Source organism: Crassostrea angulata, chromosome 3 (assembly GCF_025612915.1).
Source record: "Crassostrea angulata isolate pt1a10 chromosome 3, ASM2561291v2, whole genome shotgun sequence".
NCBI lineage: Eukaryota > Metazoa > Mollusca > Bivalvia > Ostreida > Ostreidae > Magallana > Magallana angulata.
In genome coordinates this window covers 50338963-50354508 of record NC_069113.1, presented here as the reverse complement: position 1 = coordinate 50354508, position 15546 = coordinate 50338963, and the positions used below count along the sequence as shown (strand labels likewise).

Below are 15546 nucleotides of genomic sequence, written 5' to 3'. Positions count from 1 at the left end.
TTCCTTACTTTTCCGTTTTATATCAAATTCTTGAGAACATAAAATCGCGAACGTTAAATTTTAACCATATTTTTATATTGTTAACATTGTTTGAAACTAAAAAGCGATATTGTACATATAAATATAAACCCTGTAACCAGCATTGTCTCTTGTTAAATAAGTAAATAGATAATTTTTTATAGTGACACGTGATAACATAACAAATTGCATGTAGATAATAAAAATAAATAATGGACAACCAGCCCATCGAGCCTTTATATCATTGCAAATAATAATAAATACACATATCACACTTTGCGCTTTTTATTTTATAAAGATTGTCTGTACCTGTTTGCCTAAAGTAACTTTTTAAAGGTTTGTCTTGGAAAATATGTTTAAAGTGCAATATTACAATATATGTTAGACATCACTTATGTTGGGTTGTATTCGATATCATTTAATAATTCCGTTCTAAAATTAGAATGCATAATACGATTCGAATAAAAAAAGATTCTTGTCTTCTCTTTCATGTTGTTAACAAAATATCAAATCCTTCCATCAAAAGGTACCCCCTTAAACCGTTTTAGTTCAATTCTCATTGGAGGTATCCCACATCTAAATTGTGCAAGAATAGGTCTTTGGGTTTGGAAAGGTTCCTTCTTAGGTGTGTTTTAACACTTTTATACACTATCAACTCTGGTAGTTTATCTTTTCCTTTGCATTCATTTTGATAAGTAACAAATAACTAGTTTTTAATTTAGTTACATTATTTAAACAAAAGATGCTTTCTTTGGAGAATAATGCGGGATATGAAGGTGGCGACATTGCAGAAAAATACATAACCCGCTTTAGCAGATTAAGATAATTTTTTTTGAAATGATCGCTACCTTTTTACCCTCATGAATCATCAAAGAAAGCATTTTATTATTTATATTTACATTTTTAAAAAAAATAAATTGATTGTAAAAGTAAGTTAAAAATAACTAAATTACTTGTGATTTACATCAGTACATTAGCTAATAGAAACATCCATGTTTTCTCATATGGATATTAGAGTCATCGTGCAGTCCGTGATGTTTCTTAGGTCGCTGTAGGATTCGACTAATCATTATAAGCAAAAATAAACAGTTCATAACGTTTAAAACATTCAATTTAAGTCTAATACTGGAATTTTCACTTCAACATTAAAAATGTAAACACTAGCTTTGTTCCCAAAAATCGTGACCATACCCCTTAATGCGTGATGCTCATCTAAAATGCCAGTTTGATAAAAGTCCCACCAAAAGCGAACGTTTAGTTATCCAATCGTCATTGTCAGCAATCGATTCCATAATCGCATGGCGTTAATACAGTGTCTGTGATGGAAAATTTCCATCCGAGAAAAAGTTGAAGTTACTATTACTCTCTATTGTCTTGGTATTTCCTCCTGTTCATAAGATTGATATCAGATAAAAGCCTTTAAATGCGATATATTTTAACACAACACTTAGTCTTTTCAAACTAAAAATTAAGTCTGATGTAGGCAAAAGATACTGTAAAGATGGACGTCGCCGCCAGTGGATTCCATGATGACAACAAAACATAATGTATGACACCCGATCATATAAGGATGACAGAGGTGGTAATAAAAAAATTAAACCTGATTTTTTTTTTTAGGAAAACGTAAATTTAGTATAAAATTTAATCAACAGACAGTTGCATAGTAAGATGTGATAAATGCAAAATGAAAAACTATGATGTCAACAATTATCGAAATGGGTTCTGAATGAAATAAACATGTTCATGCCTTCCCTTTCCAAGTCACTCGTGCACTTTAATTAAACACTTGGAGCGTATCAGTTGTACATATATGCGCAGGTTTGTGATAGCATACGTGGTACATTTTTAGCATATATACATTATTACATTTAAATAGTTGAATTTACTATAAAATATCATATTTATAAGCACATACATGTAACATTATTCCCTTCAATCATACAGAAGCAATTCATAACACAGATATATTTGAAGAATAAAGTCAATGATATACTTTAGATTTTGTGCTTTTCACTGTCTTGTATAAGAAAACTTACTACAGATTATTTCGTTTTTAATCAAAGTAGTCTCTACATTTCCTTTTTCTTCTTTGCCTCCATACAAAATCCCATGCACGAAAATTTAAAAGGCATGCGTACATATCCATTATTCTCATGAAATGCAATCGAAATGGAGTTACTTTCCTCAACTAAAGCAAACACGAGTTGTCCGTCCTTGGTCATTTTTTCCGCCAGGTTTCTTGTGACGACACTTCCTAATTTACTTCTCCGGTATTCCGGTTCTACATGTAACGCTCCTACGGCGCCGTATTCATGCTGAACCTCCCAGGCCACGGGGCGTCCGTCCTCTGTTTCAATCAATACTGATGGGAAATGAGTGATTTGGTAATTGATCCACTCTTCCTTGGTTGCATAAGGCCATGACTTGTGAACATTTTCTGTATGGATATTACTTAATTCAGTTATTTTGAATCCGTCTGGAATTGTTCTGAAAAAGTATATCATACTGTGCAAATTAAAGAAAAAAATCAAACTAAGCTGTCAAAGTTTTTTTTAATGATAAAGGCAGGAAAATTGATTTACAAGAATGCATTTAAAACAAGTGAAGTCTCTTGTGGGGAATAAGATAAAAACCTTTTTGAAGAGGTTTTATCCATTTGATTTACTTTCAAATAATTGATAATTGACCTATCTTTGCAACATTTTATTTAATATAACTCAGTTGATGGTTATTCAAACGAATAAAAACTATGTAAAAGAATAAGCAAACAAATAGATTAACATAGAAATTATGTTTCGTATGGTGGCATATCTTTGCCCCTTGTGTGCAAGTTAATTTCTATCAAATAACTAAGTTACATGTTGACATAAATAAGTTGTATGTCAGCATATTTATCTCTCATGTTGACATAAATAAGTTGAATGTCGACATAAATAAGTAGCATTTAGCATCATCAAATGTCACATGTGGGCGATATTTGAGATTTTTTATATTTCTTATTTGATTGCTATTTTCGTGCATGTCAACTTAGTTATGTTGCATGTTGACATAACTATCTTGCATGACAACATATTTATCTTGCATGTCGACATATTTGACAGAAAAAAACTTGCACACAAGGGACAGAGATATGCCATCTTACTTTCTATATTAGATTTCAATAAATAATGCCCCGATGTATACATTAATGCGGAAAACTGAACTAGCTGATAACCGGACCCTGAAACAGAAAATAAAACAGAACCGCTCCAAAAACGACAATACATCACCTAACCACATGCAAACCAAATAAATCTAGCCGTTGTCAACTGAAAATGACATACATATTTAGGTTTCTACTTGGAATTTGGATGCTATTCACTTTAGTCACCTGTTTTGGATACAGGAATTTTGCTTGTAGGAATAATTTTGCAATTCCTGTTATCAGAATAATCTATATATGAAGAAAATTGCCATTTTTATATTTATATAAGTTAATTTCGAATTATATTAAGCACGTTAAAGGTTTTTATGGAATCTGAGTATGTTTGAATGTGAGGAAAAAACAGGTGTGATCTCTTTATTGTTAATCGTCCTATTTTTATCAAGCTAGACACAATATTTTTTCTCAGCTAGATAGTTATAGTTTATGTTTATTTCTCAAACATTAAAACGCAACTTAGAACTTACAATTTTATTGACGAAAACCATTGCTGATTAGAGTAATGTTTAATGTGTTTAGTAAAGTTTTTTTCAATAATTGTAATTTTCTTTTAGTGCTGTTAAAAGTTATAGAATAACGTTTTAAGTTTGGTTTTTATATAATAACATGCAAAAACACAAAACAAATAAACTAAGCCAATGAAATAAATAGGATATATTCTGTTAGTGCATCGCTTCGCTAAGCACTCAATCAAGTGTACTCGAAAAAAAACCACCAAAATATACTTATTTTTTATCTCTGATGTATAAAATGCATCACAGCAATGGTTTCAATGGTACTTTGAGTAGAACTTGTTGTAATTCACAATGAGATTTGAGTAACCTAAACGGAACATTGTCAAGATAGCTCTGTAAGTCTTTGCTCGCAATATGTAATGTAATCAATATTTCATAGAATGTGATAAATGCTTACAGAGGAACAATATTTTCAGCGGGCAGTGTATATACCATGACATCGGGACACAGTCGTCGAAAAGGGCAACTAGTTGCTGACTGGTTAAAATTGATTAGGGCGTCCATAACGTCAGGGGTACATCCTACACAATAATGAAGTTCATTTATCAACATAATATCTCTCATTTACCCTTTTTCTTTTAATGAAAAAAAACCTCTATCAAATCGAACTCTTAAATAACATAAATATTTCAATAGACAAATTAGTTTGTTTTTCTTCGAATGACAATTGAAGTTTAAATTGGCCAAGTTGTGTTACCAATAATATATAGAGGTAGTGATGTGTCTCTGGAGGCAAACTGAAGAATAGTATCCAGGTTGGCTGCAAATTCTGGATCTTTGCAGAAACACACAGATAACCAAGTCTCTCTCATCTTAAGATGAATGTGAAAAAAAAAATTCATTTTGAGTGAACCTAGATGGCGTTGAAACAGAACTCGTTCCATCTTTAATTATTCACTACTTTACAAAGTTTTTGTACTTGATATTCAAAAAAACGAATTGTAAAGATTTTACCTACTTTAAACCGTCATAAGAAAAAGAGAAATTACTGTAAATTTCAACAGTGAAAATTCAATAGCGTTGTGGAAACAAACCTGTCTCTTTATGATAACGAGAACAGAGAAGTTCGGCCAACTGTCCACCAACATCATCTTCTCTGTCAGAAGGTGTTCCTTCCTCATTAACCGGAAATGGACCAGTCCCTTTCATTAATCAAAGTACTGAAGAACTGACGGGAGTTGATTTTATCGATTATTATTTATTTTAGAATCAACAATATATTATTTTGCATGGCAAGTAGTTTCTTATATGTACTTGAATTATGCACATTTTTTAAAATAAGAATTATTCTCCGACAAGAATTTCACGAAAACCCCATATGAATCATGTTGTGTAATATTCAAAGAATTAATTCCATCAAACTACGTATCAGTAATCAATATTTCAAAGAAATAGTATGGATTCAAGCAATATTGAACTCTAATCACGTTCACCAGACGCTCGGCTGTCTCCGTTAATCTACGATAAGCAAGAGAAACTCTCTGCTTGTCGGAGAATTACGGATATTTTGAACTCTGGCATAGGAATACATACAATGTACGACTACAAAAAATATCTAAATTTTTCGAACCATTTAAAATATGACTATTTACAAGGCATCTATAAATAAGTTTCCTTGAAAAATAATGTTTTAGAATACATTACATCGAATTTATCGATTATTTTCAAGGACTAAATGTTATCAGCGGTGTTAGTTTGTGCTTAGGTCCTAGCACTGTTTCACTTTCGGTTTGCCTGAGTAACTGCATAGGAGACTCAGAGTTGATTTAAAATCAACTCCCAAAAACAGGGTTAACTTTTAATAAATATTAATGAATGATTTAAACACGTTTTTGGATTTGAAACAAATAACATTCAAAACAATTTTTATAAACTTTATATGCATTTTAGTTGCCCTTACATAACTATGCATACATTCATCCAAACATCAAAGTGTTCACTTGGACAAAGAGAACTATTTAAAAACACCAAAACATATTTTACTACGTAGACGTTTTCTATTGGCGTGCTTCAAATTAAAGCAATTTTGAGTCTTCAATGAGTCTTCAAATAATGGTCTCAAATGTAAAACAAATAAACGGGCTAAATAACCATTGAGGAAAGAAGCAAAGCAGATAAAATGAGAGTGTCTGGATTGGTTTTATGACAAGCTGATGTCATTTTCAATTTACCTTAAATTTTGTCTTCGTCATTGATTTAGATATTTGACAATCCATATTAAAAATCATTTTAAAGCGATTTTCTCTGATTTAAGTCGGACATCATTTAAATTTGTCAACCTAAAACAATCCAAAAGACCGCTTCACTGAACATATTCACTGAAAGTTAGATAAAGTTAAGTCGCTCAAAGTGTAAGACATACATTTACTTCATATAAAAAACAATGCACGAAAGAACATTAAAAAATTCTGTTCGGTTAATTGTAGAGTAACTACTGATCTTATTACAACATATATCTATAAGTGTGTTATCAAATTCTCTAATCAGAACATCTAGATCTTCTTTTTAAACTTCATACTTGTTTTTTTTTTTAAATCCATGACTGTGAATAACACTTTTGTCTTGATTATTGAAACCGGGCAGAACACAGAGACACTTTACTTCTCTCTTATGGAGGAACGTCAATCGTGTAAATATATTATCAGCAAAATAAAAATATTATATGAATAGCACAACTTTAAATGATAAAATATGTATCTCTGAAATAAAACACACCTTAGATTGTCACCTTGACTAGCGCTAATTAGTTTTTCTTCAGGTGTCTTTTTGTAATTGTCATATTCGATAAGTTTCAATAAATCAATTTAAATATTACATTATGAAAACGCGTGCATTAAAATATCCATCTGATTTTGTTTTTGAAATGTTTTAAACATCAGCCGTTGAATGGCATATGTTTATCTTAAAGAGCCATTTCCTTTGAACATATATTATTATATATCTGATATTGAAACAAAGCGGTATGTACACGTCAGTGTACGATAGAGATAAATTAAAATAAACATACACAAATGGATAGTGGCAGTTCTTTCTCTAGCCTCTGATCAAGTTCATCATACTCTTCAGGGAGAACTTCACGGACAGCCTAGTTTGAAGAAAATTCCTATTTTCTGTAGTGTACAGCTGTATTCATGCCGAGTACATGTATATATGGACGGCAGAAAGGGTAATCAAAAGAATTTTACGCCACTAAGCAAGAAAAACATTAAGGTACATGTAGCTTTAAATCGCATGACAATGTAGGAACAAAAAGTATATCATGGTCAGATTAAATACAGACATAGTCACTTGAAATTGATGTTATAATAAACAGCTCTTCCATGTGCTCAATAACGGACATGTAGGGACTTAATAAGCTTTCGTAACAACTTAGTAACTGCTCAAACTACATAGATCATGCTATCAAATATACTATATACTAGACTTTGACCCGTACGTGCACGGATTGACATTGCACATGATATAGGGCATTTAAAAAAGAGATACATCGAAACACCGTATATTGTTGACATTTGCATAAACAAACGTCAAACCTACAATAATGCTATTAATTTCACTACACTCTGCTGAGTTGTAATATGTAACTGTGTCGGGGGAAAGGCCTTCACCACAGTTTAAAAAAAAAACCAAATTGTTCATAACAAACTATTTAAAGCTGTAAATACCTTTCTTCGAAAAGGTTAATTCTATAATTGCAGAATTCAACATATTTCAACAACATTTTTACACACCATGTTGACATTCGAAACTTTTTCATAGTAAATGCACTGTGTTAGAGTTATATCCGTATTTTCTTTGTTGAACAGTGAAAAATTCCACTGAAAATTAACACGCATGTGTTTTATCGTTTCCAAGTTTATCCATGCAAATGTGATATTGTGGAAACATAAAATAAAGAGCCTCCCGTGATTTAGCGTGAATGTAATGCGCATGCGCAAGATTGTAAAATCCAAAAAATTCTGATGATTTCCGGAATTTTTTGAGGAATTTTCGTTGATTATTAATTAACGAAGCTTGATTGAGAAAAAATAAAAACAAATTGGTTATCTTGAAGTAGCAATGATGTTTAAAATATATAAAACAAAAGACAGCGCTCTTCCGATTTATCGGTATTAAAGCCCAAAAGTTCGAGACTATTATTTTAATATAGTAGTATAGATTATTAAATACGTCGGTTAAAATTTATGGAAGAGGTTGAAAACAAGATAAATGACAAATACGATAGCCCCCAAATAACTAGATTGTAAGGACCAGATAACGACTCTTCGAAACATTGAATAGCGCAAGAAATGGACATCCACACTATACACAAACTGTGTATGTCATAAAGCTCCATTCATTATAGACATAGTAAAAAAATGGAACATTTTAGAGATGTTGGTGTCCTTTAAAAATTGTAACCTTATGCGAAATTCCTATCACAACTTCGCCTGCAACGTCACATATGAAGGGATGTTGACTGAAGCATGAACAAGGATATCAACTTCTGTTTTTTTTTCATATATGGGCATTGATTGTTATTTTTGATTGTCGTAAATCTGGGGAAATGTTTAAAAAATCGTTTATCAATTAATTTTACAAAGATATATTGCCTATAAATTTAATCTAAATAAACATTTAATAATATTTATGAACTCAACAATGAGAACGACCCACATAATTTGGTATTCAGAAACCTGACATATTTATCTTAACTAATAGAGACAAAGGGAGAAAAAAGAGAAGACCAGAAATACAGAATTACATGTATACTGTAGTAATTATAAAAGCGCTCGTTATTTATAGTCATTTAAGTTGAGTCGTAGATTATGAAAAAAACATTCCTTTTCCATTTGCAAGTGCACTACTTTTTTCTAAGCGAGTTGTTGAAACTTTTTTTCACCCCCACCTCTCTCTCTCTCAATGAAAAACCACATATTCAGTGATGCACTAGTACATGTAAATTACATAAGTTATTGTTAAATCCCTTGATGATGTGTGAAAAAAGTCGTACCAAAAATTTGATTTTTGAATTTATGCTTAATTTCTTGAAACTTTGCGTAATGGTATGGTATGGGAACACCATACAGTTTAAGGTTTTATGTGTTGACTGTTGCATCCTAAATCGAGATATATTTTCGATAACATTATTTTCTGTTAATTGTTGATAATCTTTTTTCTTTTTTTTTTCTTTTTTTTAAATAAATCTTTGACATGTCCACTGATGTTCTGAAGATAAAAGTAAGCGTCGGTGTACGAGTCCGACTTCGACATCTCGAAATCTGGAAATGTTTATTATGATTTATCGGATGACGAGATAATCATTTGACAATAGAAAGACAAGTTGCTGTCCACTAAAAAGGGACTGTAATACTTGGACCGTATGCATGTGTTTCTTAAGGAAACGCAAAAGACTAAGAGTATCAGAGATTTTAACGAATCTTGTCCACTGCTTTGATATTAAGACATCTATAGAGGTGACCTCATATTGCAAAAAAGCGTTATGATAAATATTATAGAAGCAATCTTTGATACAATGCCTTAAACCTCTATATTTGTACGTTATACCACGTATAACAATAATATTTAACCTCAAAACTTATAGGGTTCATACTTCTAAAATACTTGTGAATTTTATTACTGAAGACAGCATGATCACTTAATAAGGCAATAGGCGATTCTGTGCAAACATTACGCCTCGCACGACTTTGTCAACTATATACAGTTGACAGGTTGGTATAAATTTAGTTCATATTATGGTCCATTTTTCTTGAAATGTAAACCTTTGTACATGTACAGAGATATAATTATTCAATCATTTATTTTATAATTATTCAATCATGCTCATAAGCGTAAAAATATTTATCAGGAAGTACACTCCCCTCTTTAACCTAAAGTAAAGATATTTCGGAAAATTACAATTAATGCAATTTAATGCGTGTTGTAGTTTTGGCATAACATTAACTTATTGCATTATACTGACAGTTCAAATTACATGCAAATTATTTCTTTAAAAGGAGTAGTTTGTTTTTGCATACTGTTCACCGACTACTTAAAGGAACACTTGAATCTAACAATAGAATTGACCTATAGGGCCGGTATTGGTTTCTGACTTTACAAAAAGTGTATATCGATTTCCGTTCCACTTCTTGATTTTAGGCCATATACAGTAAACTCCTAGGTTTTAGTTCTGATAATGCACAGTGATTGAACAAAAAGTTTCACAGCCGTTGTCCGAGCAGTATGAACTTTCTGCAGTTTACATTCTATAATACGATACATGTTCTTTATATGAGTTTATTTGCAACAAATAAAATATTAGCAACTATCAAAAGTCTCGCGTGTCGCGATATCAAAGGTTGCAATCCCTTTGACTTTATGACGAATAATGCACGTCGCCTTATTTTTCCAACAGATATAAAAGAAGGAGTGGTGTTTGTAGATGTAAAAGGATTTTCATGATGCGTTCGAACACTATCATCATTCACTGTACATCAAATTGAACTCTTTTCCCCATTAACAACTCTATTCTTTGTATAAGGGGTCGTACCTGATGCCGAATTGACAAGGGGCGGAGAACTCTAAATGACCAACCTATTTTTCAATCAATAAACCGCCCTCTTGCATTTTTGGCTTAAAATGTCACCAATGCGCACGACCTTTATATAGAACGAACTGCATCTACTTTGCAGTACTTCTTTAACAATTGTACCATTTCCTATAAATGTTCTGGAAAGACTAACGCAACAGTTTGTGCTCGGCATGATTTTTTTTTTTACACATTACCTGTATCGAGTAACACAGTATGAATGATTCCTTTCCTTAAACAAAGCGAGCTCACATAAGGGTATAGTTCCGTTTGAATGCTTTTACATGTAGTAAAATATATACCTTTACCATCGATATCTTTAATCTTAAATTCAAAGACCATATGTGCATTTAAGGAAAAAAATCGAAATATAGTATATAAAATGCACAATTCTTGATATAAAAAAAACGTTGTTAATAAATGTAGTTGATTTTGAAAAAAGTATGCCCACAGATGGAAAAGCAGGGCAAAAATAAAACATCATTTGGGACATAACTACTGAACTATCCAATCACTTTCACTTTTAGTAGTAAATGTAGACCAGCATGATAGAAATTAGTTTCTAAAATGTTTGTCTTTTTTGCTAAATTTGACCACAGGGCCGAGATGCCTATAAAAATATATCTTGATTTACTCCTTTGAACTAAACTTATCAAAATATCTAAGATTTTTTTTTATAGGGAGGCCAGTCCTGAAGGATATTAAGGCCAAAAACCATGCTAAAATATACCATTTTCCTGAGAAAATTCTTTTTTAGCAAACTTTGAAGATAAATGATAAAATTGCAAGAGCAATATGACGCGTTTAATATGCAAATTCAAAAAATTTAGAGATATGTACGATAAAAAATATCAAAACATTGTAAATTCAAAAAGTGATTTTTTCCGGAAAATCTATCCCCACTATAGGTCAATTTCTCTTTTTTTTTGCAATAGATTCATTACAACGCCTTTAAGAGCATGTGCAAATTACATGGAATCTTGATCTGGATATAGACGTGTGTTCGTCTGGTTCCCTAGCTATAGGCGACCCATAATCCCGCGTACTAATGTACCAGGCTTACTCATGCGCAAGTGTAATTTTCCCCATTGCATCCGGTTTAATCGCATTGATATATTTTCCGCGTGGTCCTCAGAGTCTATGCCAAAAAGGCCATGGACAAAAAAACCCAGGTAAAGTTGCAGGTGACCTCTCACTCATTTCACAAACATTTGTGATGCAGGAGAAGACGACCTCTTACATACTACAATGATATTGTTGGTCCTGGAGAAGCAAGGGAACATGGAAGTTTGAAACACATGTCCGAGATAAATTTCTAGAATAGGTGGCTTAACACTGTCAGCAACAATAAGATAACTGTTAATATAAAAAAAGTTATAATGGAGGGTAAAATCATGATTATGATAAGAAATGAAGATGGATAGGACATATGCCATGCTAGCCGGAGAGCGACATCATCAAGCTTGCATTATCCTGGAACTTATAAAAATACAAGATTAAAAGGCAAAAGAAGACTTAGCAGAAAATATCCTGATAAAAGCCTTTGTGTGTATGTGTATTCTACATTTAAAGAATATTTTAGGGAGGACGAAATTAATGGTTATCGAAAATCTTCAGCTTTGTGTCATATAAAACTTTCTTTCCTGTGACAACTAATAAAAGAGTAAAGCCAATTTTTTTTACTTTTGCCTAAGATTAATTAATTACGACATGTGATAGTGTATCTCAGTGTCATATAATTGGTATTGAAAAACCTCTAACATGTGTTAGCCTATGTTAATATCTGGTTATTTTTGTGACTAGAACATGTTGCCTAAGATTAATTAATTACGACATGAGATAGTGTATCTCAGTGTCATATAATTGGTTTTGAAAAACCTCTAACATGTGTTAGCCTACGTTAATACCGTCCATTTTTGTGACTAGAACATGTTGCCTAAGATTAATTATGCATAATTTTGAATGCTTGTCTTCCCCCTCAATGTCCAAGTATCTCATCCTTATAGTGTTCCACACAATGCTGGAAGAAATTTTTTTTATTTACAATTGATTTTCAGCACGCTAGAATGTATGAATGTGTTTTTGTTTATGGGCTTGTACTAAATACTTTGATTGATAATGAGTGAATTTAAGATTTTATCCCTAAATTGTAGAGGGCTCCATGATGTTAACAAACGAAAAGATGTGTTCAAATATTTGCGAGAACAAAAAGCATCCCTGTACTGTTTACAAGATACTCACTGTACTGAAAATGATAAAAGTGTTGTATATGCACAATGGGGCCTGGATTTTTTAATGAGCCCTGGTAATTCAAACTCAAGGAGAACACTGACCCTTACGAATAATAATTTTGAATATACTGTATAGTTATTACAAGGAAGGAATATAAACTACTACAATACGCAGATGATACTGTTTTACTATTAGATGGTTAAAAAAAAATCATTAAAAAATGTCTTATCTCTTATTGATCAGTTTGCAAAATACTCAGGTTTAAAACCCAATTATGATAAAACATTATGTGTTAAAATAGGTTCACTATCAAATTGCAAGGAAAATATACTCCCAGAGGTTAACATAAGATGGTCCCAGGAGCCGTTTACAGTTCATGGTATAACCTTCTGCATAGACCTAAACCCTATAGCCATGCATGAATTGAATTTTTTACCTAAATTATGTGAAATGAAAAAACTTGTTGCTTCTTGGTCGAAACGTCTGTTAAGCCCAGCTGGAAAAATAACTGTAATAAAATCTATTATTTTGCCAAAAATTATCCACTTAATTATTGCTCTTCCAAATCCTCCGTCTTGTTATATGAAGGAGTTAGAACAACTTTTTTTCAATTTTCTATGGAATAATAAACCTCCAAGAGTGGCAAAAAAATGTATCACACAAAACTATGAAGATGGTGGAGTTAGAATGATAGATCTAAACAATTTATGTACAAGTTTAAAGATCACATGGATTCGTAGATTTCTAAATTATACTTCCTCTTGGAAATCACAATTACGCAGTACGTTGCCAAAAATTGAAAACATTTTTTTTGTAGGGAAATATGTTTACAAAAGTTTTGTCAAGTTGCTGTACAAACTTGTTTTGGAGAGATGTATTTGATGCTCTATTTAAATTTAGGAAAATTGTTGAAACCGAAGTGTCTGAATCTGTTGTTCAGCCAATCTGGTATAATGAAAATTTTAAAATTAACAACAATTTTTTTTAATGAATCGTTGGCTCAAAAAGGTGTTCTGTTTGTATATGATTTTTTTTTAGTACTAATGGTACTAGATCTGTATATGATTATTTTAGTACTAATGGTCAAATACTGCAATAGAAGATTTTTGTGATAAATTTGATGTACTGATTCCATTTACAACCTATTATGGTATTGTCAACAATATTAAAATGTTAAAACTGCCTTACGATGTAAATACAATTATGTTCAACAATCCATATTATCCAGCTTTCTTAAAGCCAATTCTCAAAAATATAAAAGGTTCAAAAGAGATATATGATATAATTACAGCTACATTCTGGGAAAAACCAAAATATGAAACTAAATGGGAAAATGAACTTAACCTTGATGTAGACAGATTTTGGTGGAAATTACATAACCGTGCAATCTTTAAGATATCCACAGATGTACAAATTCAATGGTTTCAATACAGAATTGTTCACAGAATTTTAACTACAAAATAATGTATTTTTGAAAACAATTGGAATTGTGCAATCTGATTTATGCTCTTTTTGTGACCTTTATCCTGAAAACTTGTCCCATATATTCTTGGAGTGTACTTATGTTGAAGAACTATGGAATTCTTTTTTCGAGTGGATTAATGATCAAACTAATACGATGATTGATGCCAATATTGTTGATATTTTGTTTGGTAAACTGTCAAAGCACAAAAGTATAATCAATCTTTTGATCATCTTAGTAAAACGCCATATTTATAAGAAAAGAAATAACAAAATGGTACCTTCTTTCGAAGGCTTAAAGAGAGAAATACTGTATTATAGCAATTTAGAACATTATATGTATAAAAAAAATAACAATGAAGACAATTTTTGTAAACGATGGGATATTTTCTCTTTCCTTCAATAAGTGTCCTCTGTTTTGTTTTGTTTTTTGTTGTTTTTTTTTTAATTTACACTTGGGATACTCTATTTTTTCCAACTTCCTATTTCTTTTTTTAAACTCGAACAATCTTAGTATATATAGTTACTCTGTGTACACAACCATAAACACTGGATGAATGTGTGTATATGCAAAAAATGTCCTATGTACAGCTTTTTTCACAGTAATATTGTAAATTTGATGACTTCAGGGCCTCCCAACCCTGACATCAAATAAATGGTTAAGTTGTCTGGGACAATAAAATATTTAAATTAAAAAAAAAAATTTACTTTTGAAATATTGTTGTCATGGATGATTTCATTGAAAATACTAGTAGTAGAAAAATAAGCTTTTATCAAAATAATTGATCAAATTCATCTATTAATAGTTGGAACTGCTGGATATCAAACTGTTATTTCAAAATTGAACTTGATCAGAAATAGTTGAAATTAAATACCATGAAAAATCATGAATATTTAAGAATCATAATGACTTTCAATTCTAAATCAATACCTTCCTACGAAAGTCATAATAATAAAACAAACAAAAGACAGTCTTTAACACAACATGACCATTATAAACACAGTGGTTTACTATAATAGCAGATGCATATTAGCATATCTTGATTGACACAGTGGTACATATTCAGGGCAAAGTTAAAGCATATATGTATATTTCAGGCCATACATGTACCAGCCTACTTACAAAGGGAGCTCTTACAATCGAAATGCACCACTATCCAAACCTATTCCATTCTATATAGCATATTTATGTATCCAAGGTTATAAGCATCGTACTGCGTGCATGGACTGAATTACAGCTGTCATTGCCTTTCAGTGAAAAGTTTTGATACCTCCATGTATTCGAAAGTTATCTCTCAGAGGGTAACAAACACAACAAATTATAGGGATATGTTAATCTTAAACATTAAACGTACTTAATCAAATCTTAACAATTTTCATGTGATTTATCATGAAAGCTATGAAACTTGGGGATTTATTTTGCCGCTGCCTTTACTATGGCCTATCGCATTTTGTAGTAATTTCGATTGGTTCGATTTTATATGAATTTTTTTTGTAAACTTTAAAAAAGTGGTTTTGGTTATAATGTGTACAATACTAGCATTGCAGTA

The 15546-nt window shown here is 31.4% G+C and overlaps 1 protein-coding gene across 1 annotated transcript; it reads right to left on the bottom strand.

Moving 5' to 3' along the window:
• Window positions 1–1613: 1613 nt before the first annotated feature.
• On the bottom strand, window positions 1614–5230 carry LOC128178257 (glycine N-acyltransferase-like). The gene is made up of 4 exons (XM_052845352.1): window positions 4770–5230; window positions 4433–4547; window positions 4133–4256; window positions 1614–2505 (listed from the first exon to the last, which is right to left on the bottom strand). Exons 1-4 carry the CDS (start codon window positions 4854–4856, stop codon window positions 2088–2090), a joined length of 744 nt encoding a protein of 247 aa, XP_052701312.1. The 5' UTR covers window positions 4857–5230; the 3' UTR covers window positions 1614–2087.
• Between the last annotated feature and the right edge of the window lie 10316 nt (window positions 5231–15546).